Source organism: Salvelinus alpinus, chromosome 30 (assembly GCF_045679555.1).
Source record: "Salvelinus alpinus chromosome 30, SLU_Salpinus.1, whole genome shotgun sequence".
Taxonomy (NCBI): Eukaryota; Metazoa; Chordata; class Actinopteri; order Salmoniformes; family Salmonidae; genus Salvelinus; species Salvelinus alpinus.
In genome coordinates this window covers 38144556-38171573 of record NC_092115.1, presented here as the reverse complement: position 1 = coordinate 38171573, position 27018 = coordinate 38144556, and the positions used below count along the sequence as shown (strand labels likewise).

General features: G+C 41.2%; 1 protein-coding gene across 1 annotated transcript; it reads right to left on the bottom strand.

Annotated features, from left to right (window-relative positions):
- Nucleotides 1-27018, bottom strand: LOC139560103 (uncharacterized). The gene is made up of 12 exons (XM_071376609.1): nt 26711-27018; nt 25719-25915; nt 25403-25507; nt 25057-25152; nt 13024-13134; nt 12458-12581; nt 11344-12304; nt 10513-10583; nt 7437-10111; nt 6357-6499; nt 5544-5614; nt 1-2077 (listed from the first exon to the last, which is right to left on the bottom strand). Exons 1-12 carry the CDS (start codon nt 26733-26735, stop codon nt 147-149), a joined length of 6510 nt encoding a protein of 2169 aa, XP_071232710.1. The 5' UTR covers nt 26736-27018; the 3' UTR covers nt 1-146.

Sequence of the window (27018 nt, the reverse complement as noted above, 5' to 3'; positions counted from 1 at the left end):
ACTGAGATTGACCATTCTTCCATGTTCTTCTACTCAAACCCAAACTAAAAGAACCGGTGTTGTCTATGGTAGAACTGTTATTCAGAGCTCCCTATTCTTAGTGTAAACATAGGGTGGTGTAGTCTGATCTATGATAATGACTGAGCTTAGTCACAGCCCCTTTCGTCCAGGGTCTGACAATTGGGCATCTCATTCCCCCCTGAATCATCCAAAGACTTATTGTCCTCATCTGCGTCAATGTCCTTAATGGGTTGGTATTGACTAATATCATCACTGTAGTCTTCGTGGAGGCTATTCAGGTCAACATCCTTCATGGGTTGGTATTGACTGATCTCCCGACTGTAGTCTTCATGGAGGCTATAGAGGTTCACATCACTACTCATGCTCTTATCTGAGTCACGAGGGAGCTCTTCAAAGAACTCTTCATAGCTCTTCAAACTGTTTGATTGTTGGCACCTTGTCATGACTCCGGTTTCACTGACGTTTTTCCTACATCTACCATCTACTGTAGACAGTAATTCCTTTACAATTACATCAGAACATTTCTCCCGACAAAGTCTTTTCGTTTTCAGGTGCTTCTTCAAATCAGTATGGAATATAAAAGTCTTCGGACACACCGGGCACTTCATGGGGCCATCGTAGTGTTTTAACATGTGCCTTCGCATGTCACATGTCTTCGAAGTTGTTTTCCCACAAACATGGCACTTTCTGGAACAGTCTTTTGTGTGTTCTTTCAGATCATGTGGGAACTGGAAAGTGTCCCCACAGTGAGGACACTTGTATTCACCAGGGTTGGATTGATCAATGTCCTTCATGGGTTGATATTGACTGACCTCCTGACTGTAGTCTTCATGGAGGCTATTCAGGTTAACATCACTACTCATGCTGATATCGGAGTCATGAGAGAGATCTTCAAAGAACTCTTCAAAGCTCTTCAAACCCAACACAGGCCCGATCTTTGAAGGCCCACCTGTGTTGCTGGAGCTTGGTTGTTGGCACCTTGTCATGACACCTGTTTCATGAAAAAAATCCCTTGATCTACCATCTACGGGAGACAGTAATTCCTTCGCCGTCACATCAGAACATTTCTCCCTACAAAGTATTTTCATTTTCAGGTGCGTCTTCAAATCAGTATGGAATATAAAAGTCTTCGGACACACCGGGCACTTGATGGGGCCGTTGTTGTTGTGCTTTAACATGTGCCTTCGCATGTCACATACCTTCAAGATGGTTTTCCCACACACATGGCACTTTCTGGAACAGTCTTTTGTGTGTCCTTTCTGATCATGTGGGAGCTGGAAAGTGTCCCCACAGTAAGGACACTTGTACTCACCAGGGACAGATTTGAGGTGGAGCCCGGTAGTAATTACTTCATCAGAACATTTCTCCCTACAAGATCTTTTTGATCTCAGGTGCGATCTCAAATCAGCATTTGATATAAAAGTCTTTGGACACGCAGAGCACTTGTATGCTCCATTGTTGAAGTGAAGTAGAAGGTGCCTTCGCAAACCCAGCATACGAGTAGTTATTTTCCCGCAAACATGGCACTTTATGGAGCAGTCTTGTGTGTCTCCTTTTACATGTTGTTTTAGGTCTCCTTGCAGATCACGATTTTTTTTCAATTCAGTTTTTTGCTGGACACTTTCTCCACAGTAGTCATCCCCATTGTCCTCGCCGTTCTCGTTATTGTTCCCTCCATCCTCATTCTTCTTCTCCTCACAGCCATGCTTCTGGTGTTCCTCGAAGTCCTCACTGAATTCAAAGTCTTGCCCACACTGGGTGCATTGATGTGATCTCTGCTCAATGTGAGATCGCATGTGTCTTGTCAAGCCCAGTGTGTCAGTGAAAGTCTTGCCACAGAAAGAGCATGCTTTGACGCGTTGGCTTCTTTTGTGAGAGGTGTTGGATGGCTCAGGAGTTAGAGAGTCCTGAGGTACACTCTCTGAGTGTTCTTCTCTGTTCTGCCCTTTGGCCATATGACCCCTGTGCTCCTCTGAGTGAAAGTGTTGTATGGGCTGTTGCAATTCCTCCTCCTTTTTATGAGATGATGGACAATGAGGAGAAGCACGGACTCCACCTAGTGTTGAAAAGAGAGAAGTGAGCAAGACATCTCCATATTGACATGAACTCAATCAAAGTCAAAGAGCACAGCTTAGTGCTTGAAGCTTAATACAGTAAAGGGATACTGAACTTTCCTCAAATAAACATCAAGAAGTAAGAAAAACATCTAAAAATGGACATGAACTCAGTCAGAAAACAAGACCGATCCAGTGCTTCATAACAATAGAATAGAACACATCTCAATGCAGGTACGAATAGAATAAAGTGAAATTCCTCCAAAAAAACATCAGTGAGCTCCAAAACTATTGGGACAGTGACATGTTGTTTTGGCTCTGTACTCCAGCACTTTGGATGTGAAATGATACAATGACTATGAGATTAAAGTGCAGACTGTCCGCTTTAATTTGGGGGTATTTTCCTCCATATCGGTTGAACCGTTTAGAAATTACAGCACTTTTTGTACATAGTCCTATTTTAAGGGACCAAAAGTATTGGGACAAATTCACTTATATGTGTATTAAAGTAGTAAAAAGTTAAGTATTTGGTCCCATGTTCATAACACGCAATGACTTCATACATTTGTTCGATGCATTTGCTGTTTGTTTTGGAAGTGTTTCAGATTATTTTGTGCCCAATTGAAATGAATGGTAAATAATGTATTGTGTCATTTTGGAGTCTATTTTATTGTAAATAACAATGGAATATGTTTCTGAACACTTCTACATTAATGTGGATGCTACTAGGGTTGGGCAGTATCCAGATGTCCACATCGTCATACCCAGTGGCAGTTCTAGCTTGTATGGCTCCCTGGGCGAGCCCCCCCTTCAGCCCCCCAACAAAACAAAAAGCACCATTCTGCACTAACTGTCATTTTTATTACCACATTTGGACCAACACAAATAAAAAATCATAACATTTAAAACTATATAAATATAAAAATATATAAAAAAATAACTCATAAATATCAAAAAGAGGTAACAAATTGTAGTATATAAATACAAATAAAAAAAGAGAATTTAATTATTACCCCATTACCCTATTGCTAACAAAAAAAACACAAATAAAACTAAATTGCAGTAGCCTGCCTAGCTCAAACTAGAATCAGGGCACCCACTCCGACAAGGTTAATTGACCCACAGTCCCACACGGTGACATGATATCATTGACGCAACGTGCAAATGAGCGATAGAAAACCGATTGCGCAAATGTCACCATTCTAAATGTATTTATATATATTTTTTTGTTTTGTTGGTGCGGGCGCCCCATACCGCCCCCGGCAAGATGCTGCCCTGGGCGGCTGCCCATGTCGCCTATGCCTAAATCCGCCACTGGTCATACCATCCTTCTCTCATCCTGGGATTTATATTATTACCAGTTTAGTACACAAGGGGGCGCCAAAGCATGCTAAAAAGACCATTGGGCGTCTGTTACCAGAATGCTAACAAGATTAGCACAAGTAATAACGAATGTCCATGGAGGCTGCTAGCTAAAGATGATGAGTGCAAACGAGAGACATTGCGCAAATTAACATGCTTGTCTGAAGGAAGAACTGTCTCTGAAGCAGCATGTGTACACACTGTGTCTGTATGGAGTCTGGAGTCTCTAGGGCAACAGGCCTGCCTGTTCTGCTTGTGAAGATGGGGGAGGAGCAGACTGGCCAAGAATGGAGAGGAGAAAAAATGCAAGGAAATCAAAAGATCGCAGTGGCAACTGTACAAAGAGCTTTGACTTCTCAAACACGGCAGAAATCTTACACAATATGATTCTCCCTTAATTCAGTAACTTACTTCGATAACTAGCAAGTTAAACTTAGGTGTCACGTTAATGCAGAATTATTAATATTTCACGCAGGAAAAAAAGAACGCATAAGAAATCTCTTGCTGTGTTTTGTAAATCAGATCTAAAATGCTTCTTATTATAATTTCAGTTAAAAAAAATTGATTCCGTTGCAATTCACTCAGATGAGAATTCACGAATGGGCATTCTATCAGCAGACAGCACTCTGACTGATGTGTAGCTATTTTTCTCTGGTACTTTTCTCTGGTAAAATGCAAGATTAACTTTAGGAAATGTAGCTGGCTACAGTCTTTCTGTGATAAACATTATAAATATGATGGCCATGCATCGTTTTTGCAAAAAATACTTAGCTTTTTCATTGTAAGCTCATTTACTTGTGTGGCTGCAAACCAAATAGCGTTGCACTTCTGTTGTCATCTGATGAAAATGAAGCTATTTTCTGCCAAATGTGTTGCACTAATATATTTTCTGTGAAGGAAAACTATAGTTGAATGTGCCTGATCACTCTGTTGACTTTCAAGATAAAAAGCGACCCCTGTCAATACACAGCTGGACTCACCTGCTACCGCTTTCTCCCATTGTGCTATTTACAAACAAACACGTAACTGGCTCAACTGTTCTGGGGAACTATGATAAGCTTGATAATGTAAAATAATGTGACCTGGGAAACGAAGAACGCAATCTGCTAACGTATTGCACAAGTTGACCTGCAGGTATTGACTTAAAAAGTGGCTGCAAATATGAAAATGTATTAAAAAAAAGTTTCAACGGTATTGAAACACCATCCCGTGGCTATTTCCAAATACCACGGTAAACGCTATATATGGTATACCGCCCAAGCCTAGCTGCCATGATTACGGATAATCTTGAATGAATCTTGAATAATGATGAGTGAGAAAGTTACAGACGCACAAATTTTATACCCCCCAAAAATGCTAACCTCCCCTGTTATTGTAATGGTGAGAGGTTAGCATGTCTTTGGGGTATTATATTTGTGCGTCTGTCACTTTCTCACTTCATTCAGGATTATCCGTAATCATTGGAACATCCACATTAATGTAGAAGTTTTTAGAAACATATATTCTTATTTACAATAAAAGTGACTTCAAAATGACACTATTTACCATTAATTTCTATTGGGCACAAAATCATCTGAAACACAACTGAAACAAACAGCAAATGTACCCAACAGATTTGTAGTCATTGCGTGCTATGAATATGGGACCAAATACTTTTTACTACTTTAATACACATAAGTGAATCTGTCCCAATAACTTTGGTCCCCTAAAATGGGGCACTAAAAAAAGTTGTAATTTCTAAATTGTTCACTCGATATAGATTAAAAAAAACTCAAATTAAATCTGACACTCTACACTTTAACCTCATAGTGGTACCACTGCACCATTTCAAATCCAAAGTGCTGGAGTACAGAGACAAACAAAAAAGAAGACAAAAACTGTGTCACTGTCTCAATACTTTGGGAGCTCCCTGTAGACGCAAGGAAAGTATTTACTGAACTCGCAAGGGTATGATAAGCACTAGGCATGAATAGCATGGACGTTTAGGTATAGTAACCATTTTTCCCGCATCTTTAACACTGTCATTTCTTGTTTGTTCATTATTTCAGAAGTTTTGCATGAGGAGCTGGACGTTCAGTGTTCTAAACACTAAGGAACACTCCTTACCAGAATCATTGACAGAGGTCCTTTCATTGACAGAGGTCCAAAGTTCTTTATCTGATGGTTCAGCATCTTCCCTGAGGACAGACCAAAATGAAAGTCAGGTATGATTTTCAATGGGTAAGTTCACTGCCAAGATCCCACAGTGCAAAAAGTGAAATCTGAGCAAGCCATAATATCTTATATTGAGTGATAAGTTAAATTATATAACGTCATTGGCAAATAATTTGGCTTATGTTAACCAAAAAAAAGGCATAATACAAGTAATTTATCTTAATTCAATATATTTTCCCTTAATAACATTTACATTTTAGCAGACGCTCTTATCCAGAGCAACTTACAATTGTGAGTGCATACATTTTCAGATTTGTTTCCCCTTTTCATACTCGTCCCCTGTGGGTATTGAAGCCACAACCCTGGTGTTTCAAGCGCTATGCTCTACCCAACTGAGCCACACAGGACCATATATTGTATTAAGCCTTTTTTAAAGTTAAAATAAGCAAAATTATCTGCCAATGACATGAAATAATTTAGCTTGGTAGAAAAAAATGTAAGTGAATTATCCTTCAATATATTATAGCTTGTTTTCGATTTCACTAGCCACCACTGTAGCGACATTCAAATCTGTTTTTCATCCTTCCCCTAATACCCCTCGAATCAGGGACCGATTCAGTCCTCTCTGTACACTAGGTGACTGTATTCTCTGGTCAATTAATTATATCAATAAATCAATTTACTACCTGGGAGAAAAGAAAACCAGCAGCACTGCAGACCTTGAGGCCTGGATTTGAATACGTCTGTTCCACAGCTGACACTCACTCAGTTTCAGGTGAGTGCTCTCTTTTCACACTCTTTGCCTCGGTCTTCTCATTTCTGACACCACGTCCTCTTTTCTGTTTTCTCTTTCTGCCTCTTCTTTTCTGTCCTTGGGATCCCGTGGCCTCAGCCTGCAGTTTCCCTCTCTGTATACAATATATATGATAGTCATAAAAATGCACAGTCTGACTCAAAGCCATGCCTTTTCATATGTTTTCTTTAATGAATTTAAATGTATCACACCTATGTAAAACTTCAAAACAAGGTGGATAAACATGTAGATAATACTAGATAGATAATACTAGACGGCGTAGACACTTATCCAAAGTAACTTACAGTATACAGTGACATCACATGATATTAACGTGTTATAAAAGTGTTATAAAAGTGGATAATTAATGATAGCGAGGGAGAGAAAGGGGAATGATATAGTTGTCACATTTTTACATTAAGTAAAAACAAAAACAAACAAAAAAAGTAATGTCATTTCAGCCCAGTCCAAAGGCAACGCTGAGTTTGCCCCCCAGGTGGGGACAGAACTCACTCTGGTACAATGGTGCCGTGACTCGAGATTACAAATCGGCTGTAGCAGACTACTAGGGAGTGAGTGTAGTGGATGTGGAACTAGCAGGCTGGAATTGGTAGCCGTCATGGGGTGATGTCACCCGCGCCGAGATCTCACGGCAACTATTTCTCATTGAGTAACAAGCTCCGTCTGTCAGCACGGTTGACTTCAGTGCCAAGGGTTGTGTAACAGAGAGAGGGTGAGATGGAACTCACTCGCTTACAGCAACATGTTGGTGCTCCATTTGCCTTCCAATCTGGGCCCATATTCCTAACGCTTCTCAGAGTAGGAATGCTGATCCTCTTAGTTATTCTGATCTGAAAGGAAAAACTTATTCTAGATCCCTTCTACTCTGAGACACTTTGTGAATACAGCCCCAGGTTTAGGAGAGCTATGGCCATATAATACAATGAAATATAGGGAAAGTGGTAGGAAGTTGTTGCAGTCCATCATTTTCTTAAAACCTCAAATTGGAGTGCCTTTAGTATTGTCGTATCTATTGTTGATACCGGTATCACCTGTATCTCGTTCTTCACTTCTCCGCTTGTCTCTGATTGAGAATCCTGGAGAGGGCATGCCTCAGTGTGTGACACCTGCTCCTCTGTTAAGCATTCGGTTGAGTTTGGTTCTTTGTCATTGGCCATCTCATTTCCCCCTGAATCATCCACAGACCTTCTGTCCTCCTCTGGGTCAACGTCCTTAACGGGTTGGTATTGACTGATCTCTGCCTGACTGTAGTCTTCATGGAGGGTATTCAAGTCAACATCCTTAACGGGTTGGTATTGACTGATCTCTGCCTGACTGTAGTCTTCATGGAGGGTATTCAAGTCAACATCCTTAACGGGTTGGTATTGACTGATCTCTGCCTGACTGTAGTCTTCATGGAGGCTATTCAAGTCAACATCCTTAACGGGTTGGTATTGACTGATCTCTGCCTGACTGTAGTCTTCATGGAGGCTATTCAAGTCAACATCCTTAATGGGTTGGTATTGACTGATCTCGTCACTGTAGTCTTCAGTGGTCATTATGGAGTCTTCATGGAGGCTATTCAGGTCAACATCCTTCATGGGTTGGTATTGACTGATCTCGTCACTGTAGTCTTCATCGAGGCTATTCAGGCTATTCAGGTTCACTTCACTACTTATGCTGTTATCGGATTGCTGCAAGTCATGAGAGAATTCTTCAAAGAACTCTTCAATGCTCTTCAAAGGCCTGGCTATGTTGTTAGAGCTTGGTTGTTGGCACCTTGTCATGACTCCTGTTTCATTGACATTTTCCCTACATTTACCATCTCCTGAAGAAAGTAATTCATTCATCATTACATCAGAACATTTCTCCCTACAAAGTTTTTTTGTTTTTAGGTGCATCTTCAAATCAGTATGGGATATAAAAGTCCTTGGACACACCGGGCACTTGTATGGGCCATTGTTGTTGTGTTTTAACATGTGCCTTCGCATATCCAGCATTCGAGCAGTAGTTTTCCCACACACATGGCACTTTCTGGAACAGTCTTTTGTGTGTCCTCTCAGATCATCTGGGAGCTGGAAAGTGTCCCCACAGTAAGGACACTTGTACTCACCAGGGACAGATTTGAGGTGGAGCCCGGTAGTAATTACTTCATCAGAACATTTCTCCCTACAAGATCTTTTTGATCTCAGGTGCGATCTCAAATCAGCATTTGATATAAAAGTCTTTGGACACGCAGAGCACTTGTATGCTCCATTGTTGAAGTGAAGTAGAAGGTGTCTTCGCAAACCCAGCATACGAGTAGTTATTTTCCCACACACATGGCACTTTATGGAGCAGTCTTGTGTGTCTCCTTTTACATGTTGTTTTAGGTCTCCTTTCAGATCAGGTTGTTTGTCTCCTTTCAGATCAGGTTGTTTGTCTCCTTCCAGATCAGGTTGTTTGTCTCCTCCCAGATCAGGTTGTTTGTCTCCTTTCAGATCAGGTTGTTTGTCTCCTTTCAGATCAGGTTGTTTGTCTCCTCCCAGATCAGGTTGTTTGTCTCCTTTCAGATCAGGTTGTTTGTCTCCTTCCAGATCAGGTTTCTTGTCTCCTTCCAGATCAGGTTTCTTGTCTCCTTCCAGATCAGGTTTCTTGTCTCCTTTCAGATCAGGTTTCTTGTCTCCTTTCAGATCAGGTTTCTTGTCTCCTTTCAGATCAGGTTTCTTGTCTCCTTTCAGATCAGGTTTCTTGTCTCCTTTCAGATCAGGTTTCTTGTCTCCTTTCAGATCAGGTTTCTTGTCTCCTTTCAGATCAGGTCTCTTGTCTCCTTTCAGATCAGGTTTTTTGTCTCCTTTCAGATCAGGTTTTTTGTCTCCTTTCAGATCAGGTTTTTTGTCTCTTTTTAGATCAGGTTTTTTGTCTCTTTTTAGATCAGTTTTTTTTTTCAGATCAGGTTTTTGCTGTACAGTTCTCCCACAGTAGTCATCACCATTTTCCTCACTATTATCCTTTTTGTTCATTTCCTCACAGCCATGCTTCTGGTGTTCCTCTAAGTCCTCACTGAATTCAAACTCTTGCCCACACTGGGTGCATTGATGTGACATCTGCTCAATGTGAGATCGCATGTGTCTTGTCAAGCCCAGTGTGTCAGTGAAAGTCTTGCCACAGAAAGAGCATGCTTTGACGCGTTGGCTTCTTTTGTGAGAGCTGTTGGATGGCTCAGGAGTTAGAGAGTCCTGAGGTACACTAACTGAGCGTTCTTTTCTGTTCTGCTCTTCTGCCATATGACCTCTGTGCTCCTCTGAACGAAAGCTTCTTTTGTGAGAGCTGTTGGATGGCTCAGGAGTTAGAGAGTCCTGAGGTACACTAACTGAGCATTCTTCTCTGTTCTGCCCTTCTGCCATATGACCTCTGTGCTCCTCTGAGCGAAAGCTTCTTTTGTGAGAGCTGTTGGATGGCTCAGGAGTTAGAGAGTCCTGAGGTACACTAACTGAGCATTCTTCTCTGTTCTGCCCTTCTGCCATATGACCTCTGTGCTCCTCTGAGCGAAAGCTTCTTTTGTGAGAGCTGTTGGATGGCTCAAGAGTTTGAGAGTCCTGAGGTACACTCTCTGAGTGTTCTTCTCTGTTCTGCCCTTTGGCCATATGACCCCCGTGCTCCTCTGAGTGAAAGTGCTGTATGGGCTGTTGCAATTCCTCCTCCCTCTTATGAGATGATGGACAATGAGGAGAAGCACGGACCCCACCTAGTGTTGAAAAGACAGAAGTGAGCAAGACATCTCCATATTGACATGAACTCAATCAAAGTCAAAGAGCACAAGTAAGACAGATCTGGTGCTTGATAAAAATAGAATAGACCACATTTGAACAAAGCTCAATAAAGTGAAGGGATACAGAACTTTCCTAAAATAAAGAACAAGGTACTGCAGCCTTATAGATGCAGAGAAAGTGTTTACTGAACTCGCAATGGAATGATAAGCACTTAGCTATTCTCACAGCAGAATATCATGGACATTTAGGTCTAGTAACCACTTTCTTTGCATCTTTAAGCGTGTCATTTCTAGTTTCTTCTTCTTTATTCAGGAGTTGTGTATATCTAAGGAGCTGGACGTTCACTGCTCTACACTCACTAAGGAACTTTTCTTACCAGACTCATCGACAGTGGCCCCTTTATTGACAGTGGTCCAAAGTTCATTATCTGATGGTTCGGCATCTTCCCTGAGAAGAGTCCAAAATTAAAGTCAGTTATGATTTTCAATATTCGAGTTCATTGCCAAGGTCCTACCCAGCAAACTGAGAACATTCCCAGAACATAAGCTAGGGTTTTTTATATAACATTAGGTTAACATTCCAAAAACATTCAAATACTGTTTTTCATAACAGTTTTTGTTTGTTTGTTCAGAAAACGTTTTAAATGAAATATCCTTGGAATGTCCTAACATTCACTAAAATGTTGTGCACAAAATCTGTAACAACCACCACAGAACATTCCCCAAACGTTCTCCAGGTTATGTAATAACAAAATGTACCAGTAATGTTTTTCAGAACATAGTGCGGCAGCAAAATATATGAGCAACGTTCTGGGAACGTTCTTGCAACAGCAGGCAAATATTTTATACAAACATTGTATAATCATCAGTATAACTGGACAGTTTTTGTGTTATGAGAACATTTGTGGCAACCTAACAAATATTCTGGGAACTTTCATAGAACCACTTTTGGTTTGCTGGGTAGCCAATACTGTAGGGGCCTTCAAATCTGGGTTTTGAAGTCTGCACCACTGTTGGTTTTCATCCATCCCCTAATACCCCTCGAATCAGGGACCGATTCAGTCCTCTCTGTACACTAGGTGACTGTATTCTCTGGTCAATCAATTATATTAATAAATCAATTTACTACCTGGGAGAAAAGAAAACCAGCAGCACTGCAGACCTTGAGGCCTGGATTTGAATACGTCTGTTCCACAGCTGACACTCACTCAGTTTCAGGTGACCGCTCTCTTTTCACACCCTTTGCTTCAGTCTTCTCATTTCTGACATCACGTCCTCTTCTCCATTTTTTCTTTCTGCCTCTTCTTTTCTGTCCTTCTTTTCTGTCCGTTGCCTCAGCCTGCAGTTTCCTTCTCCGTATGATCAGCTTTAGCGAGGTCTTGGGTAATGACATATCGCTAATGTCAAGCGTATGTACTCCAACATTTTCAATCTTTAATCTTGTGATACCAGGTCCTATTTTCTGTCCTTTCTTTCTGCCTCTTTTCTTCGGTACTTGGGAACTCGTCGCCTCAGCCTGCACTATCCCTCTCTTTAGAGTCAGCGTTAGTGATGACTTGGGTAGCGGCATATCGCTCACGTCAAGTGTGTCTGTTTCAATCTTCTCGTTTGCAACACCCCGTCCTCGTCTCCGTTTCTTCTTTCTGCCTCTTCTTTTCGGTCCTGGGCGTCTTGTCACCTCAGCCTGCAGTCTCCCTCTCCTTAGAATCAGTGTTAGCAAGGACTTGGGTAATGGCATATTGCTAATGTCAAGCCTGTTCAAACGCAGTACAGGCTGACGGCGCAGACAGGCAGCTGTCAAGCGGCTGGTTTTCAGTCCGCTGCGTGTCTGAGGGCAGAAAACAGCTTCTTCTCTCCTCGTCTCTTTTATCGACTCTTTGTCGATTGTCTTGCGTTTAACCATTATATCAGTGGCGTCCTCTATAGTCTCGACCTCTACCTCCACAGAAGCAGAACCGGCTGGTGGCTTTACAGTCCAGACCCTACAATCTGCCATTCGGCAGTCCCAACTCATCTCTGGTTCATCACATGGGAAAGGGCTTTGATATCCCTGCATGGTGGGATAGGACTGTCTCTCTGGGCCAGCTTGGTAAGAGGCACTTTCTTCCTTCACAGAGGAAGGGGAAGACAGTGAAGAGAGGATGTAGTCACCACCAGTCGACCTTAGAGCTAGAAACAAGGAGAGCATCACGAGTAAACATCAGGAATAACTATTGAGATCAATGATAACTTTTTCCTTCATTTCCTGCATTTCCTAATTTCTACCCATAAATATAGAAATTCAGGCAAGTCAATTATTTACAAATCCTGTACCCCACCTACCATTGGTGTCTAACTGTTTTCCATTTTTATGGTGATGGAGGAGTGCCTGTAATGGCTCAGGGTGAGCCACAGACTGCACACACTCCTCTAAGAGAGCAGGGGCAAGGTTGAGCCACGATGCAGTCTAAGAGGTGGAGAAAGTAAAAATGGCGTTTCAAGGTCTTGACTGGAATCAAAGGCACTTTGGGCCAAATAATTACTTGAGATCCGCATGCATACTAGGTATGGTGCGCAAGCACTCGATTCAAGGTTTGTATTTGATTGCTAATCATACATGTACAAATTCTATTAAGTAGCAGGTTACATTAAAACCACTGACAACATTTCAAACTCTAAGACGTGTTCATTATTTGTGGGATATATGTCAAGTGCAGTGAAAATGTTACATTTCGTTTTCAGTTGTATCAGAACAACCAGAAATTGTAGCAACCGATAGCATACCATAAACGTTTTGCATTCATCCCCCTTTCACGCTGACATTTAAGTACTTGAGTACTCAAACACAGAAATTCTTTCAAATGCCCATCCGTAATGCATACCTCAAATGATGTACAGTAAAATAATACCTGTTTAATGTTTGGAGCAGGAAGCAGTTTCTCCAGTCTGGACAGGAACTCCCACACAAGAATCTGCAGTGTTGAGTCATACTTGGGGCCAAACTCCTCTGGAAAAACATTCTAAAATACAGGGCAAGCAGATGACAGTCAAAAGTACATACATCAATTATGTCTCTATAACACAAGCCTAGAAATATGGTTATTGGTTTGCTATTCATGGGAAAAAAACGAGTTCCATTGAAATGAATGGCTCACTGGCACCAGATTGGAACAGGAAGCAATGAAATGCAATCATTTCACTTTTCCCCAGCATATTTTGACACTGGCCGTGTCCAAAATCTGTCTCGCCTACTACTTACTAAAACGATATACTGTGTACTAATCATACTACATGCTAATTAGAATGTACTCCTACGTAAAAACGAATGCAGTAAGCAACAAATATCAACATACCAGGCTTATTCATACTGATAATACCTCATCTAATGTTCGATTGAGTTGATTCCTGCCGTTGGTTAATTTTGGTACAGCGCATCACCTTATCTTGATTATCTTCCTCAATCGTGTGCGGCAAATTCTACTAGACGAAAAGCCGCAATGAGTATGACATCCTGGTGTTTTAAAATATACTACATTTTTGAACACCTGACCCTAGGCAACAATGACTAGGTTCTGGTTTCAATTGTGGCCACGTCACGGCCTACATCACTACCTTATCCGCTTGAATAAAATAAAAAAGATGAACTAGCGAGATGGAGATCACAGAGGTTATTTTTAATGAGTGCATTTCGCAAGTGTAAATGCAATGTACTAAAAACACTTAGCAATGAGGCCTAGTGCACTCGCGATGGCCGATGCTTCATTTTGCACGCTTTGGATTTCAAAGCTATATCAGATATCTTGATGGTAAAACAGTGTGCTTTGAGCTCAATAATGATCGTTGAGAAATACAAAGTTATAACTACAGAAAGCTGACCATCCTCTCTTGAATATGGACAACTAGTTGTTTCCAAAGTAGTTTTTTACCCCCGTAATTGCATTTTGAAATGTTATACACTCACGAGGGGCAGGGAGAGTGTGAGAACATTTCAGAACTCACTCATTACAGCAGCCGGCTGCAGCGAAACAGGAAGGCACAGCGGCAGGGAATCATGTGGATAATGTCATTTACTGTTGATCAAATTCATGGATTTATCCGCCCCAAAAATGGGACGTTTTGATTGAGGTGACCAGGTAGAATGTGAAGCTCGCACCAGTTTCATTCCAAGTGCCAATGCCATTTAGCAAACTCCAGGGGATTCATTTATCAATATTACGTCGTAACTATTCTAAAATAATACATACGGAAGGAATTTAGAATGTTCGTATGCATAGTGATTTATCAAACAATCCTACGAGCGTCATACACACACACAGGTGGTCGATCACCATTGTTTTCAGCCCCAGTGCTTGTGCACAGCCTTGCTATTTGCATTTTGAAACGCCCATAGTTAACCATATATGATGAAAATCATCCCTTTCTAGCCCGTCGCGAAGATACAACCCCGTACCATGAAATACAATGGCTCAACCACAAAAGGAAAATATTTTTGTTGTTGTTGATCCGAGACTGTAATAAAAGGTGCTAGTGTCAGAGGTTGAGTGCAACCAAAACATTTTACTTGGCTCGCTCAGTTGTGGCTTGACCAGTAAAAATACAAACATAGTGTGGGAGAAAGTAGGAATTGCAGTGAATGCTGCCTCTTCAGAATGCCGGTCAGTGGTGGAGATAAAGTAAAGTGGTTTGATCTTAAGTTAAATGCCAAAAAGGCACTAATAGTTCACAGACAGGACATTGGTGCAACTGGAGGGTGGCAGAGAACGTAAAAAGGTTCTACAGCTGCACCATCGAGAGCATCCTGACGGGTTGCATCAGTGCCTGGTATGGAAACTGCTCAGCCACCGACCACAAGGCCCTACAGCAGGTAGTGCGTATGGCCCAGATCATCACTGGGGCCAAGCTTCCTGCCATCCAGGACCTCTATACCAGGCGGTGTCAGAGGAAGGCCCTAAAATTTTCAAAGACTCCAGCCACCCTAGTCATAGACTGTTCTCTGCTACCGCACAGCAAGCTGTACCGGAGCGCCAAGTCTAGGTCCAAGAGGCTTCTAAACAGCTTCTACCCCCAAGCCATAAGACTCCTGAACATCTAATCAAAATGGCTGCCCAGACGATTTCCACTGCCCGCCCCCTCCTCTACACTGCTGCTACTCTCTGTTATTATCTATGCATAGTCACTTTAATAACTCTACCGACATGTACATATTACTCCATTACCTAGACTAACCGGTACCCCCGCACATTGACTCTGTACCGGTACTCCCTGTATATAGCCTCGCTATTGTTATTTTACTGCTGCTCTTTCATTATTTGTTACTTTTATTTCAAAAATTTTTTAGGTATTTTTCTTAAAACTGCATTGTTGGTTAAGGGCTTGTAAGTAAGTATTTCACTGTAAGGGCTACACCTGTTGTATTCAGCGCGTGTGACAAATAAAATGTTATTTGAGTGAGATGAGCCTCTCTCCTCTAGAACTAAGAATTGCCGGCATCATACGGCAGTGGTTCCCAACCTTTTTTGGTTACTGTACCACCAACTGAATTTTGCTCTGCCCGGAGTACCCCTGAAGTACCCCCTCATGTGCATTTTACCAGTAGGCCTATGGTCTCATGAGTCTTCTCAAGTACCCCTGTGGATTGACCAAGTACCCCCAGGGCTCCTAGTACCACTGGTTAGAACCACTACTGTAAGGGATACTACTGGGGGGTGACAGTGACCCCCAGCCCGGTGTCTGACTCAAGGCCATCGCAAGTTCAGGTTGAAGGTAAGGATACAGCATATCAATTTCATTCAATTCATATTTATTTATCACGATATTGAAAACAAGTCGTTTTTTCGTTGTCCTGTGTTTAAAACAAATAATTGTAGGCTAATGATTCGGAACAAAACGAATCAAACAATAACACGACAAGTCATTAATACACACAAAAGAACATCTATTGCGGATAGTGACTGGCAGAGATCCAGTCACCGTGCCACCCAGGGGAACTGGTGACAGTGCCAACCAGGGGAAGTCAACTCGTGCCACATCAAGTCGGGAGCCAACGGTACTGACTGACGCGGTCCTGAAAAAACAAGACGACATCAATAACTCCATCCTTGAAATAAACAATCAATTGAGGAAGGCATTAAATAACATAAATGATTCACTAAAGCAACAGGTCACATGTGCAAATCAAATGATCTAAACTACATTCACGTATGCGCCTTTTAAATAATTCCTTCGGCTATAAAATTCTATTTGTGCATCAGGCATAGGGTCGTCAGGTCGGTCCACCTGCTGTAGAGGGAGGCCAGGCTTGATGGACATATTTTGGAGCACCCTGCAAGCCATTACAATATGGCAAAGCCTTTTCAGGTCAATATCGAGGCGGCAAGTAGCCTAGTGGATAGAGCGTTGGACTAGTAACCGAAAGGTTGCAAGATTGAATCCCTGAGCTGACAAGGTAAAAATCTGTTGTTCTGCCCCTGAACAAGGCAGTTAACCCACTGTTCCTAGGCCATCATTGAAAATAAGAATTTGTTCTTAACTGACTTGCCAAGTTACCACAGTAGCAGCCTGTTCCTTAAGGGGTAAGCTGAACATTTTGGTCTCATCTAATGATTGTGCTTGATTGAGAATGGATCACTACCAAAACAAAAATATTCATTAACATTTAGTCATTGTTCTCCTAGATTTATTTGTGTGCTTCTACATTTCTACTTAGGATCACATCATGTACTCCTTGTGAAAAATGTCAGCGTAGAGCCCTGAACTATAATAATAAATTAGTCGTATCACTCAGCATTTTGTGGCAGGGCACTTTGTTGGTTCTTGATGTTCAGTTGTAGACGTTCTTGATGTTCTTGTTTTTATTATTGGATATAAATGATTTCTTTTAACATACATTGGTTAAAAGACGCAAGTCATAAAATGAAATGAAGCAATATACCCCATTACTTCTTCCTTTTAGTACATGTATTGTCTTTGAAACATTAGAAAGTGTGCTCATCCATGTTTTTGTGATTTTGTTGGTGTAATTACAGAAAAACAAATTTCGGCTGATAAAAAAGAAATCTGAGTAGCTGGTAGATTTTTTTCATATACCTGCCACAGTGGCTGGTGGACCAAAAAGTTAATTTCCCACCCTTGTCATCAGCCAGGGTTTTAACAGATAACTTCTGTGTCCTACAAAGAGAGAGAACCATTAGGACAAATCAAGTTGCTTTAGCAATGTCAAATATACTTCAAACGAGTAGGCACTCACCAATAAGCCATCCATCCTCAACAGCTCCCTCCTGTAAGCGAAGGCCAACATTGCTGTTCTGCAGAACGAGCGAGTCGTGTGTTCCACCTGGCCACCACATTCAGTAGCGTCTTTTGAGCATCACATATGACATCCATTGAGCGGAAAACTTTTCTGTTCATAGTTGAACCCGTTTTGGGATGGTGCTTTTATCGAGACGTGGGTATCATCTATTGCTGTGATGGTATTTCAGAAACCGTTGATGGCAAACAAACCCCTCTTGACTTCAACCTTTTGTGCGACGGTGGTAACTGGATGCAACTGTAGCCCTTGCTGATGATTCAATCCAAAACAGCTGGCATGAATCGACTCATCTAGGGTTGTGAGATGCCAAACCAATGGCAAGCTCCAGCTGAAAAATGCTGTTTCCAAAAACTAGAGAATAGCACTTGGATGTGCACCGGAATGGCATGCGTTTTCTTTGTTTGCCTTTCTAAAGTAGGTATTAAATCTTGGCATAAATCCAATAATATTGGCTTTGGGAAATGATATTTTGGGAAATGATACCCTCCTAAAAACACACTCTCTGCTAAATGCAGCATGTGCCACATTTTCCAACAGAGCAAGATCAGCCATCTCCCATTCGATTTCCCATTATCTCAGTCTTTTATAGTATTTCAACAACGGTTTCACACATCCCTCTAATTTGACAATTTACTGTACTTTATATGGATTATTATCGTAACAAATGTGGTCAAATTATATTAAACAGAAATATATATATAGAGCACGCAGATTAGTTTCCCTGAGTTCGTATCTGACAGTTTGGCAGAAATTCTTTGGATGTGCAAACCCACAGTTTAATAAGCTTTCTGGGTGGCTGGTCTCAGATGATCCCGCAGGTGAAGAAGCCGGATGTGGAGTTCCTGGGATGGCGTGGTTATATGTGGTCTGCGGTTGTAAGGCCGGTTGAACGTACTGCCAAATTCTCTAAAATGACATTGGTAGATGACATAAAATGACATTGGTAGGCTTATGGTAGAGAAATTAACATTAAATTATCTGGCAACAGCTCTGGTGGACATTCATGCAGTCAGTATGTCAATTGCATGCTCCCTCAACTTGAGACATCTGTAGCATTGTGTTGTGACAAAACTGCACATTTTAGAGTTGCCTTTTGTCGCCAGCAGAAGGTTCACCTGTGTAATGATCATGCTATTTACCCTGTAAGCAGACTATGGACAAGGTAAGGAAACCAATGTCACTATCCCTTTAATTGTTGCCCTAATAGTGGTAAATGAACCCATTGCCTGATTTATGAAGGTCAACACCCTCTTTTTGTTTGTGAGTTCTATGCCTTTCCCCATGGTGATGGATGACAAAGAGATTTTACCTGTTACCTAATTTTTTATACCACAGTAAAACAGGGAGCCATGGAAGGCCACAACACAGTTCCTTAAGGTGAGATTAACTTTAAAAAGTAGAATGTTAATGCAGATTTTATTTAGTTTGATTTTATTTAAAAGAATCTTTAGGGGTGCCAAAAATGTTGACACCTAACTTTTTGAAAAAACGAAATGAGCAATTGTATTAGAATAAAACAATATAATTTTCACCTGTTTCTGCATACAATATAGGTCTGTTTTTATATTATACAGTTTTTCTGGCTCATCTTTCCTAATACAGGTGACTGTATTAGGAAAAGTCTGAGTTTGTAAGTCATAAGTCAAAACATGGATTGCCATTTCGAAGGAAAGGCTTGGCTGAACATAAAAAGCGATAATTTTGAAAAGATTGTGATTTCCATTAACTAAGAATTGCCGGCATCATACGATGTTACACCCTCCATTATAGACGTTAAGAGTCTAAAATAGACATTCAAATCTTATAGATTTCTTGATCAAAATCTATCATAACATTTGTTGTCATTTGGAATGTTTTTAAAATGTCAGCAGAAGGCACAGTACTTTAGAATCGCATAATTATAGGTTGCCTGAATAGTATCCGCCTCATTTTCTAACGTTGCTATGGGCACAGCCAAACAAAAGAAGTGATGGATACGATGCGCGGTGGCAAACTTGCTGTAGTAAATTATTCGAAGGAGTCAATTTATAGAGCATAAAAGTAAACAAGTGTAAGTGTAACGATAAACTATACGCTACATAGCCTAACTATAAAATGTTTGTGAGCATCCACACTAGAGGAAAGTTTACAGTTTATTGTTCTATAGTCCCTACACCTGTCGATCAACTGATCAACGCATCCTACTATTAATACAAGTGGTAACAAGACCATTCTGTGCTTTCTGTGTGTGTTTGTCATAGTGACAAATGCAAATAATAGGCTACTTGAGACTAGAAGCACAAGCATTATGCTACACTCGCATTAACATCTGCTAACCATGTGTATGTGACAAATAACATTTGATTTGATTTTGATTACTTTCAATGTACAGTGCATTCAGAAAGAATTCAGACCCCTTGACTTGTTACACATTTTGATACGTTCCAGCCTTATTTTAAAATGGATTAAATACATTTTCCCTCAGCAATCTCCACACAATAATAACAAAGCAGAAAACAGGTTTTTAGAAATTCCATATTTACATAAGTAGTCAGACATTTTGCTATGAGACTCGAAATTGAGCTCAGGTGCATCCTGTTTCCATTGGTCATCCTTGAGATGTTTCTACAACATGATTGGAGTCCACCTGTGGTAAATTCAATTGATTGGACATGATTTGGAAAGGCACAGACCTGTCTATATAAGGTCCCACAGTTGACAGTGTATGTCAGAGCAAAAACCAAGCCATGAGGTCGAAGGAATTGTCCGTAGAGCTCCGAGACAGGATTGTGTGCCAGAATACTCGTAAAAAATCAGTTTTTTTATTAAATACATTTTGCTTTGTCATTATGGGGTATTGTGTGTAGATTGATGAAGATTATTTTTATTTAATCTATTTTAGAATAAGGCTGTAATGTAACAAAATGTGGAAAAAGTCAAGGGGTCTGAATACTTTCCGAATGCACTGCACTGTATGTGTGCCTATACTGCCAATCCACTTTTCTGGAGACTGGATGAAGTCAGTATATTTTGGGGTCTTTCAATTGAAAAAGACACTCCAGGACTATTCACAGATTGTTGATAAACACTCTTCTCATCTTTTTATCTAAAAAAAAAAAAAAACTGTATGAGAAATGCATTTCAGCATATATTTTCCAAGAGAATCTTAGCTAACACACACAATTTTAAGATAAGCAATTTAGTCGGTAAAAGTATGAAGAATACATCCCAGAACAAGCACACAAAATGTGGTGAATGCACAAGCTTCTGAAGCCAAGATATGATACAACAATATCCATTACTTCCACATGTTACGGATATCATAAAGTCTTGTAGTCGAGTCACTAAACCTTGACTCCGAGTCCAAGTGCTCAAGTCTGAGTCAGTAGGTCTGAGTTTTGAAGCTTCTCTTCTATTTTTCTGTTACATATTTGACATTCTGCCACCCACTTTGCAACATCTGCTGAAAAACGTTTGAAAGCAAAACAAATGATTCAGAGTTGCTAGGCTCGGATTTGGTCGAATAAATCCGCCTAGCAACAACGACTGGCGGGAAGATTTTCATGTGAGAATTAGAGTAATGCAAAGATTTTTCTCCCTGCCCAATGGTCATAATTGCCTGCAATATGCAATAGCCTATGAAACGAATAAGTGTTGGCTATTGCTCCTGTCAGATTGATGAGATTATTATTTGCAATAATTGTAACAGCTTCTCAGCTACGTTTTTGTAATCGCCCACTGATATTTGTGGATGTTTTTTTTTTATTGCAGAGTGAAAACTAAAGGGAGACTTATCAGAAGAAACCTGGCTATGGGATGCAGGGGGGAAATTGAGAGGGTAGAGAGACATGACAAATTTAAATACTTTTTTATACTCTAGGAGAGAGACAAATAGCTAGACTGTTGTTTAACAATTTAACTCAATACTATTGTTTTCAATTTCGTAAAGCAGTTTGTGTTTCTTAATCAGGTGTGGCTACCCAATGAGCACTGGGTTCATTCCATCAGCCCCATTGTGACGAATGACGTTGTTTTGATAGCTACACTATATATACATAAGTATTAGTGGATTTGGCTATTTCAGCCACACCTATTGCTGACAGACGTATAAAATCGAGCACACAACCATGCAATCTCCATAGACAAACATTGGCTGTAGAATGGCTTTACTGAAGCACTCAGTGACTTTCAATGTGGCACAGTCATAGGATGCCACCTTTCCAACAAATCAGTTTGTAACATGTTTTGCCCTGCTAGAGCTGCCCCGGTCAACTGTAAGTGCTGTTATTTTGAAGTGGAAATGTCTAGGAGCAACAACAGCTCAGCCGCGAAGTGGTAGGCCACACAAGCTCACAGAACGGGACCGCCGATTGCTGAAGCGTGTTGAGCGTAAAAATCGTCTGTCCTCAGTTGCAACACTCACTACCGAGTTCCAAATTGCCTATGGAAGCAACATCAGCACTTAACTATTCATCAAGAACATCACAAAATGGGTTTCCATGGCCGAGAAGCCGCACACAAGCCAAAGATCACCATGCCCAATGCCAAGCGTCGGTTGGAGAAGTGTAAGGCTTTCTGCCATTGGACTCCGGAGCAGTAGAAACGCGTTCTCTGGAGTGATGAATCACACCTCACCATCTGGCAGTCAGATGGATGAATCTGGGTTTGGTGGATGCCAGGAGAACGCTACCTGCCCCAATGCATAGTGCCAACTGTAACGTTTGGTGGAAATTGAATAATGGTCTGGGGCTCTTTTCATGGTTCAGGCAAGGTCTCTTAGTTCCTGTGAAGGGAAATCTTAATGTTACAGCATACAATGACATTCTAGACGATTCTGTGCTTCCAACTTTGTGGCAACAGTTTGGCGAAGGCCCTTTCCTGTTTCAGCATGACAATGCCCCTCGTTAAAACGAGGTCCAAACAGATATGGTTTGTCGAGATCGGTGTGGAAGAACTTGACTGTTCTGCACATAGCCCTGACCTCAACCCCAAAAAACACCTTTGGGATGAATTGGAATACCGACTGCGAGCAAGGCCTAAACGCCCAACATCAGTGTCCGACCTTTTGTGGCTGAGTGGAAGCAAATCCCTGCAGCAATGTTCCAACATCAAGTGGAAAGCCTTCCCGGAAGAGTGGAAGCTGTTATAGCAGCAAAAGGGGGGACCTACTTCATATTAATGCCCATGATTTTGCAATGAGATGTTCGACGAGCAGTTGTCCACATAGCTTTGGTCATGTCAGGCTCTACGTGGCTTGGCAAGTGTCAACTATGAGTAGCTACCACAAGAGATTGGACTTCTGTTAACGTTACGTCCTTGTTAACAATGGACCCTGTGTGAATTGGGTATCCCATGATCATACTACCAAATTCACACGAGGTCCATGGTGACAAACGACTAAAAGAAGCTATTTAGCTGTTATGGAAAACTGTTTGTCAACAACTGGAAAATAACGAGCTACTTCATGGGCAAAGTACACTGTGTACCGGTTTCATAGATAGCTAGTTACTTCCCTCATTGTAACGTTAAAGGGTAGGTAGCATGAGTTTTTACTAGGGGTGTGCCGAACTTGTCATACTCGTGATCATAATCTTATCCGTTCTTACAGTGCCTTCGGAAAGAATTCAGACCCCTCGACTTCCCCCCCAAAAATTACATTATTCTAAAATGGATTACATTTTTTAAATGACCTCAATCTACACACAATACCCAATAATGACAAACCAAAAACAGGTTTAGAAAAATAAAATTAAAAATACCTTATTTAAATAATTATCCAGACCCTTTGCTATGAGACTCGAAATTGAGCTCAGGTGCATCCTGTTTCGCTATTGGATTAGCTAACTCTCCCTCGACTGGTGAAACGGCCTCTCCTTGGCTCTTCTTTAACTTGGTAGCTAACTCAGTCGTCAATTGAGAAGTCTCCTCTCTCTACTTTTTACCTGCTGGCTTTTTTGTTGTTGTTGTGTTCTGTGGGTCCCTGCCTGTGCTAGACTAGTTGTTCTCTGGCTTACTACTTAGCTATGTCGACCGTGGTGGTTGGTTAGCTAGGCTAGTTAGCTGGTTAGGCTAGCTAGCAGGCTAAAATAAACTTCAGCTGGCTGGCTTGCTGGCTAAGAAAACTGCATATACCGGTAACATTATTTGATAACTGGTTAGATTTTATTTTTTATTTATTTAACTAGGCAAGTCAGTTAAGAACAAATCCTTATTTTACAATGACGCCTACCCCGGCCAGACCCTCCCCTAACCCGGACGACGCTGGGCCAATTTTGCGCCGCCCTATGGGACCCCCGATCGCGGCAGGTTGTGATACAGCCCGGGATCGAACCAGGGTCTGTAGTGACGCCTCTGGCACTGAGATGCAGTGCCTTAGAGCGCTGCATTTCGCAAACTTTGGTTTACTTTAATGAAGGTGTAAGTTAGGTGTTGATTGCAACTTGGCTGACTCACGCAGTGCTAACGTTAGCAGGTTCGTAGGGCTAACGCTATCAGGCTAGTAGGGCGAATGATAGCAGGCTACTTGGCTAGCAACCTTAAGCTGATTTGTATCAAACTGCATTGGGACTTTTGATGCGTATACTAATGCAAATCCAAATGTTACATTTATGCTACCTACCCTTTAACAGAAATCAACACTCTCATGGTAGCTACCCTAAGTTGATGCTAATGTAGCCACGTAGAGCAACGTAGCTATCAAAACAAGTCCTTCGTCACTATGGGGCAACAATAGACCCCATGCATATTGGGTAGCCATACAGGCAAAATCAAATAGTAGGCTGGTGACTGGTGATAGGGAAGCAAGAGTCGCTTGTGTGATGTGAAGCATATGATCGGAGGCGGAGCGGAGCCTGCCTGCCCACAGTCATCGCTTGCTTCGCTGCAGCTCACCAGCTGAAGTAGGCTGTGTGTTCCGCACCCTTCCCACTGCCAGAGAACAGAACCCTCGCTGCTCTGCGCACCCAGTTTTGCTAATATTCTGCTTATCATAGTAGCCTATTCAGTTCAAGTGCAAATATAAGTCACGAGAAGGCGAGTCCACGTCACTAACGGTCGAGTCACAAGTCATGAAAATCTGGACTCAAGTACATTTATAGACCATATAAAACCTTGATGAACGTTAGCTATACTGATTAAGTTTCAAGATCCGATGAAAGGTGCATGTTTTACAAAAACTTTTAACCTAAAAAAAAGTCATGAATGTAACTTTGCCTGTCCCATTCACCCCCCTATCTTTACAAGACTGTAGAACATGCAAACAAAATTCAAGACACTTCAACTTGGTTTGGATTGTTTTTCATTAACATCTCATCTTTTGATACTAATACTGGGAGACAGCTGTGAGTGGAAAAACAAGCTCAGTGAGCCCTGTCTAAAAACCATGAAATATGATTGTCTGAAAAGCCTTTGACTACTGTGTAACGGTCAGAATTCATGCAATTTCCTACTTAAAAACGTATCAAATAGAGCCTGAACTCCAACATATTGACTTCAAGGATAATTATGACATGGTTTCATTTGGAAATTAACTTTATTTGTGCATGCTCAAGATGAACTTTTACACGGAATCAACCTATAAATCGTACTATTTTCGCATACCCAAAATGCCTACTATTTAGAATGCAAGTATGGGTATTGGGACACAGCCACTGACCTGGAAGAAGAGGTCCCTCTCCTTTGGCTCCTCCATTAGGGTTTCAATCAGCTTCGTGAAGTTCGCCTCTGATGCTTCCACATTTGGATCTGAAACCTGCAGCAAGAATGCACAGTGGATAAATATAACTAACCATTGGTTAGCAACATAGGTTAATCCTTTACAATGTTCATCCATAATGCCATTTAGCAAATATACTTACAGCCTTACATACTGTATACTTAGTATTTTGAGGCGAATGTGGGAATAAAACCCACATTATAAGCACTGTGTTCCATGTTACAAGGACAACACTCCAACCAACTGAGCCATTAGAATCACGGTTCCTCCTCTGAGTAGTCCTCACCTCTCCCTTATGATTGGAGATACAGCTCCTCATCCTGTTCAGGTGTGGCTGAACGGTGTCAGGGCGACACAACTCATCATCACAGCGACATAACTCTAGGACCAGCTGTCAATAAAATGAGAATTGAGTATTCATGGCAACAGGTGTGTATGTGATCGTTGAGTTTAATGTTGAAGTAGGTTGAGGTTTCCCCGAGATACTTATCTAAGGTAAATCTTGCGTTTCCTTCAAAAAAGGTTCAGATTTGACGGTACACTGATCCTAGATCTGTGCCTAGCGGCAACTTCTACGTCTTTCCCTCGTCACCCCCACTCACCCGTGCTCTTAGTCCCATGAGAAGTTGGACCCTCTCTCTGTAACTCATCAGCTCAGGGACTATTTCCAACACGGTGGTGGCAAACTCCTCCAGCAGCCCATAGTCCATGATGTCTCTCCGCTCGATCACCTGCCACAGAGCAGCACACACCAGCCGCAGGGGCGGAACAAAAAGACGCAGAGACGACAGAGGAAGACCTAGAAGAGAAGATTATGTGCATTCAAAGATAACATGAATGAAAAAGCAAGCTAGCTACTATAACTTGGGCAGTAGTTTATATAATGCCCCAACCCTTTCTGCACTTGTTCACGCCCCTTTCCAGCTCTTCTAGATACAGGCAGGTGTAAACAACAGTGCCATCCATGTCAGATATATAATGAGTAATAGTGGGAGGGAACACCTTTTGGAAATAAAACTGAGCCTTGATCAACGAGGAAGCCATAGAAATCCTATTAAATTATTAGAATTCCTAATTCTATGGAGGAAGTTACAGTATTTACTACACACATTACTCTAGGCTACACACATTACACTAAAAAAACATTACTGTCTGAGTTGCACAACATTTCTAATGACTCATATTCTTGAGTTCTTATACTAATGCATGATGTTCTATCTGGATATGGGTATTTTACTAAATTGGTTATGGTTTAAACACGTTCCAAGGCTCAAGCCAGGGCCCAGCTTCAGCTTCAGGCTGAAGAAGTGGGGAAGGGCTATAGTTCTGACGTGCAAAACGACTTGCCAAAATCTATAACTGACCCTTACCTTAACCTTGACCCAACCAAATGTTTTACCAATTATCAAATTAAATATTTAAAGTCCGTATTGCCACTAAATAAACCATCTTTGTTATAGCCCTTTCCGCGAGACTACTGGCAAAGATGGTGGTTGGCTAGCTAGCTAGTAAGGTAGCTAGCTTGAAATTGTGGCAGCAATGCAGACTGCAACATGTCACCTATACAGTTAATTGCAATATATTAATAAATTACCCTGTTCCTCCCGGAGCGTTTGCATTGTGTGCTTTCGTAAACATTAGCTACACCAACAACAGTAGATCTCTTCACAGATCTGTCCGTGAAAATCTTGTTTACAGCATCACACGGTGCATAGTACGACATTAAAAACGCCTGTTTTTCTCTACCATGTTATCATGTTCAACGTTACAAATGTTTAAGCTACACAGTTGTTATTTGTAATATGTCCTATATAATGATACATTAAATTCTGCAACTGTGTTTATGCAGATAATCGTTTAAACAAATGGTTCAAACTGCAGGCAAAATTGTAGAAAGACAAA

What these genes read in the sequence shown, in the direction of transcription:
- LOC139560103 (XM_071376609.1), bottom strand. Translation starts at nt 26,735, where the DNA reads ATGCAAACGCTCCGGGAGGAACAGG. An exon ending in AACGCTCCGGGAGGAACAGG is followed by an intron (nt 25,916 to 26,710) that starts GTAATTTATTAA and finishes CTTCTCTTCTAG; the next exon opens with GTCTTCCTCTGTCGTCTCTG. An exon ending in AAAACAGTTAGACACCAATG is followed by an intron (nt 12,305 to 12,457) that starts GTAGGTGGGGTA and finishes CCTTGTTTCTAG; the next exon opens with CTCTAAGGTCGACTGGTGGT.